The 3,714-nt window shown below is 41.1% G+C and overlaps 1 protein-coding gene across 1 annotated transcript; it reads right to left on the minus strand.

Annotated features, from left to right (window-relative positions):
- Positions 1-250: 250 nt before the first annotated feature.
- Positions 251-1,431, minus strand: LOC101647284 (glycine cleavage system H protein, mitochondrial-like). Its single transcript, XM_013008085.1, has 2 exons — positions 1,336-1,431; positions 251-670 (listed from the first exon to the last, which is right to left on the minus strand). Exons 1-2 carry the CDS (start codon positions 1,429-1,431, stop codon positions 251-253), a joined length of 516 nt encoding a protein of 171 aa, XP_012863539.1.
- Positions 1,432-3,714: the final 2,283 nt, after the last annotated feature.

Raw genomic sequence — 3,714 nt, forward strand, 5'->3', positions numbered from 1 at the left:
TGGCGATTCTCACCGCAGATCATTTCATGACTTTTGAATGTAACTAGATCCTAACAAAAATCACAGGCTACTGTGCAAGCCGTGGGCATTTTATTTCTCGGCAGTCATTAGGAAGTTAAGGGGTACTTTTACGCTGGAGTAATTGTTTCACGTTCCATTATTTTATGTATTTCTCATAGGCCTCTTCACTTATTAGTTCAAGTTCTGAAGGGTTAGTCAGCAGTGTCATCTTGTTCAGCCAACCATCTTTCTAACAGGGTTTGTTCACAAGCCCGGGATTCTCTGTAAGCGCGTCATTAATTCCTGTGACTTCTGATAAAGGAGAGTAGCGTTCACTAGCAGCGTTCACACTTTCCAGAGCACCAAACGCATCCTGTTTGTTCAGTTTTGTCCCAACTTCGGGAAGACTCCGGTAAATATCTCCCAAAGTTTCCTGTGCAAAATGGCGGATCCCCACTGTTCCAACACCATTCTCTGCGGTTACCCACTCGTGTTTGTCTGTGAACTTGCGCACCGAGAGCCGTGCCCGGCCAGAGCGTGGCGGCGGCACGGGAGCGCACGCAGGCTGCAGGCAGGGTGAGGACAGTCGTCCTGCAGGATTCCGACCCCGGCATGCGGCCGGGTGGCCGGGCCGGAGCACTGGCTGGGCCGCGGCGCTCCATTTTTTGCACTTGATTTTTTTTAGTTTTCATAAAGATTTAAAGTCTTGGAAACCCTAAGGGCAGTTCTACTCTATCTTATAGGATTACTGGAAGTCAGAAACAACTTGACAGAAATGGATTATTTCATATAACTTATTGTTTGTATATGCTCATTAAAATTGTTTTTAATATGTACTTTAAAAGTTTTAGTAGTAACTTTTATCAGAATTGGATCAGAATATTCCCAAGAACTGGCTCTCGTGAGCTGGTATGAGCCAGTTCCAGCACACCACTGTGTGGCATGCTATGTATGACACTCAGTAAACTGACCTGGCCGTGTTGAATGTGCCTCCTATGTCTCCTCCATCTCCTCAGCCACCTCCACTATGGGCTACTTCCGGTGCTCCTATTCCCTGTCACCCCTTTGTGACCAGCTGCCTGTTCTGGCCTCCTAGAGCTCAGTTTGAACGGTGTCACTTCCTCTTCAAATCTACACTCCTTCAGCTGCCTTTGCAAGCCCTCCCCAAAGTGATCCTCAGATAAGACTATAGTCATTCCCAACACCCAAGCCTCAACTTGGTTCTCCAGCTTCAGATCTCTACAGTGATCTGCCTCCTGGAAATCGCCAGGTGGATGTTCCCAGGACACCTCAGACCCAATGTCCCAAACAGAACGCACTGCCCTTCTCCCTCACCTTACGTAGTCCTGTCGTCCCTGATTTTCTTGTTTGGCTTTCAGATGCCTTTTCTCCTCCAGAGTCCTTGGTCATAATCTTTTCTTCCAGGAACATTTTTCTGACTCACCCCTCTGTTTGCCCTCCTCTCCTGACTTTGTTTTCTGCCTGATTCCTGCACATCCTTCAGGTCTCAGCTGAGATGACTTTCTCTGGGAGACCTCAGGGCAAAGTAGGGGCCCACAATACAGTGCAATACACCTATCATAGAATTTGACATGCTGTATTCAAATTGTCTATTAATTGTTTGTCTCCAATGGAAGACTGTGAAATCCTTAAGTGTTATCTTGTTCACTGCTCTGTCTTTACCACCTAGCCCCAAACCCATCTGGAGAGTATTTAGTCAGACTGAGTGCCTGGCAGATCCACGCTGGCCACAGGCAAGAGTCTCGAACAGCCTTACTGTCAGGCAGAGACCATTGTAATCTTGATTATGCTGATCAAGCTGGATACTTGGCCAGCTGATCTCCCTATAGACCCAGCCTGAATTTGTTCTGGGTGTAAGTATCTCCTACTTGTTCCATGACAGAAATTTCTTCCGTGGCTTTTTGAATGGTGATAAGGGTCTTTTCTATCTTGATAATTTTTTTTTTGTATTTTTGTTTTTATATTTTTATTATTTTATCCTTACCACCTTGTTCGTTGGATTTCCCAGTTTAGGAAGCACAGGAGGGGTGGATGCATAGTGATAATAACTGATACAAGAGTTGATAAAAGATGCAGGGGTGGAGAGTGGGTGATAGGGAGGGAAAGGGGATTTCAGGAATAAAAAATATAGGCGGTAGTGGGGAGGGGACACTAGAATTGATAGTGACTGCACAACTCATTTTAAAGGCGATTTAACCACGGGGGCAGGGAATGTTCTAAAATGATGTGATAATGATTGTACAATTCTTGATATGATTGAACTATTGAATTGTATGATATATGAATTATATGCCAATAAAACTTTTTTAAAAAAGAACAATTCATTCTTTTGACATGGACCTACTTGATACTTGCCCTGGTGAAGAGATCACTAAAGATATGGATGCTGTAGTAAAGTGCAGTGAAGAAATCAGATGGTGTCCATCTATCAGAAAGAATAGTGTGTGGGGTTTGAAATGCTTATCTTAAAACAATCAGCCATCTAAGCAAGGTGTCAGCTAAGTCCACACAAAGGATGCATATCAGCCTGTGTGATCCAAAGATTGTAAAGACTAAAATCCAAAACTGAAGGAGGGGATAGTATTAAAAGTTAAATTCTGAGCACATGATTTGCAGATGGCTATGGATGACAGTGAAAGCCCAAAATCCATTTGTAGGGTGCCCACATGGATTAAACTTCTGGGAAATCCCCTTTGATGATTGATCAGGCATGTGAATAGCCTTGCTACCTAATAGAATGCATTGGAAAATGGATTAATGTATGTAATGTATGTAGCTAGGTTAAAATGGATATAGCTAGGTTAAAATTTAACACCTCATTTGTTCTCCCTTTCTAAAAATTTAAAAAATTTTTCTTGTTACTATTTTCTGATTTCTTTTGGATTGAGGGGGTTATTTTTCTGTTTTATTTATTCTGAGTTTTGGATTTGGTGGGGTATATTTTTCTGTATATGAAATCCAGGATAGGATTATCTATAGAGATAGTAACTGGATTAATGATTTCTTAGGTTATGGCAGGGGAGGTTGGAAGGAAATGGGGAGCTAATAATAATGAGTACAAAAATGAAGAAAACATTCTAAAATTGATTTTGATAGTGATTGCACAACTCTTTAATATGTTTAAATCATTGGATTGTATATGAATTATGTCAATAAAACTATTAAAATGGTAAGAATTTGTACATATCATTAACAATATTGAATGCAACTGGATTAAATACATTAGTCAAGAGAAGAAGAGTAGCAGATTGAAAAAGTAAATAGGATCCATCAATATGGTACTTACAAGAAGCACACCTTAGACACACACACAAAAGAGACTAAAATTCAAAGGATGAGAAAAAATATATCAAGCTAATGACAACCCCCCAAGAAGCCGGAAGTGGCAATGTTAATCTCAATGAAAGAGACCCAAGGCAAAATCCAACATGAGAGACAAAGAGGGCACAGCATAAGGATTAAAGAGACAATTGGACAACAAGACAATGGGATAATAAATAGCTATGCATTCAAGTGAAGGACGCTCAAAATACATTAATCAAACTTTTACAGAGTGTATTAGTCTAGGTACTTTGGAGAAACAAATCCACAGTGACTCATGTATAAGACAGAGTTTTATGTAAAGGAAAGGTGCATCATGAAAACATCCCAACCCAATGCTGCCCAAGCCCACAAGTCCAACATTAACCCATT

Source organism: Echinops telfairi, unplaced genomic scaffold (assembly GCF_000313985.2).
Source record: "Echinops telfairi isolate 266 unplaced genomic scaffold, ASM31398v2 ScPeMD7_34;HRSCAF=130, whole genome shotgun sequence".
NCBI classification, from domain to species: Eukaryota; Metazoa; Chordata; class Mammalia; order Afrosoricida; family Tenrecidae; genus Echinops; species Echinops telfairi.

What these genes read in the sequence shown, in the direction of transcription:
- LOC101647284 (XM_013008085.1), bottom strand. Translation starts at nt 1,431, where the DNA reads ATGTTCCTGGAAGAAAAGATTATGACCAAGGACTCTGGAGGAGAAAAG. An exon ending in GGACGACAGGACTACGTAAG is followed by an intron (nt 671 to 1,335) that starts GTGAGGGAGAAG and finishes AAAAAAATCAAG; the next exon opens with TGCAAAAAATGGAGCGCCGC.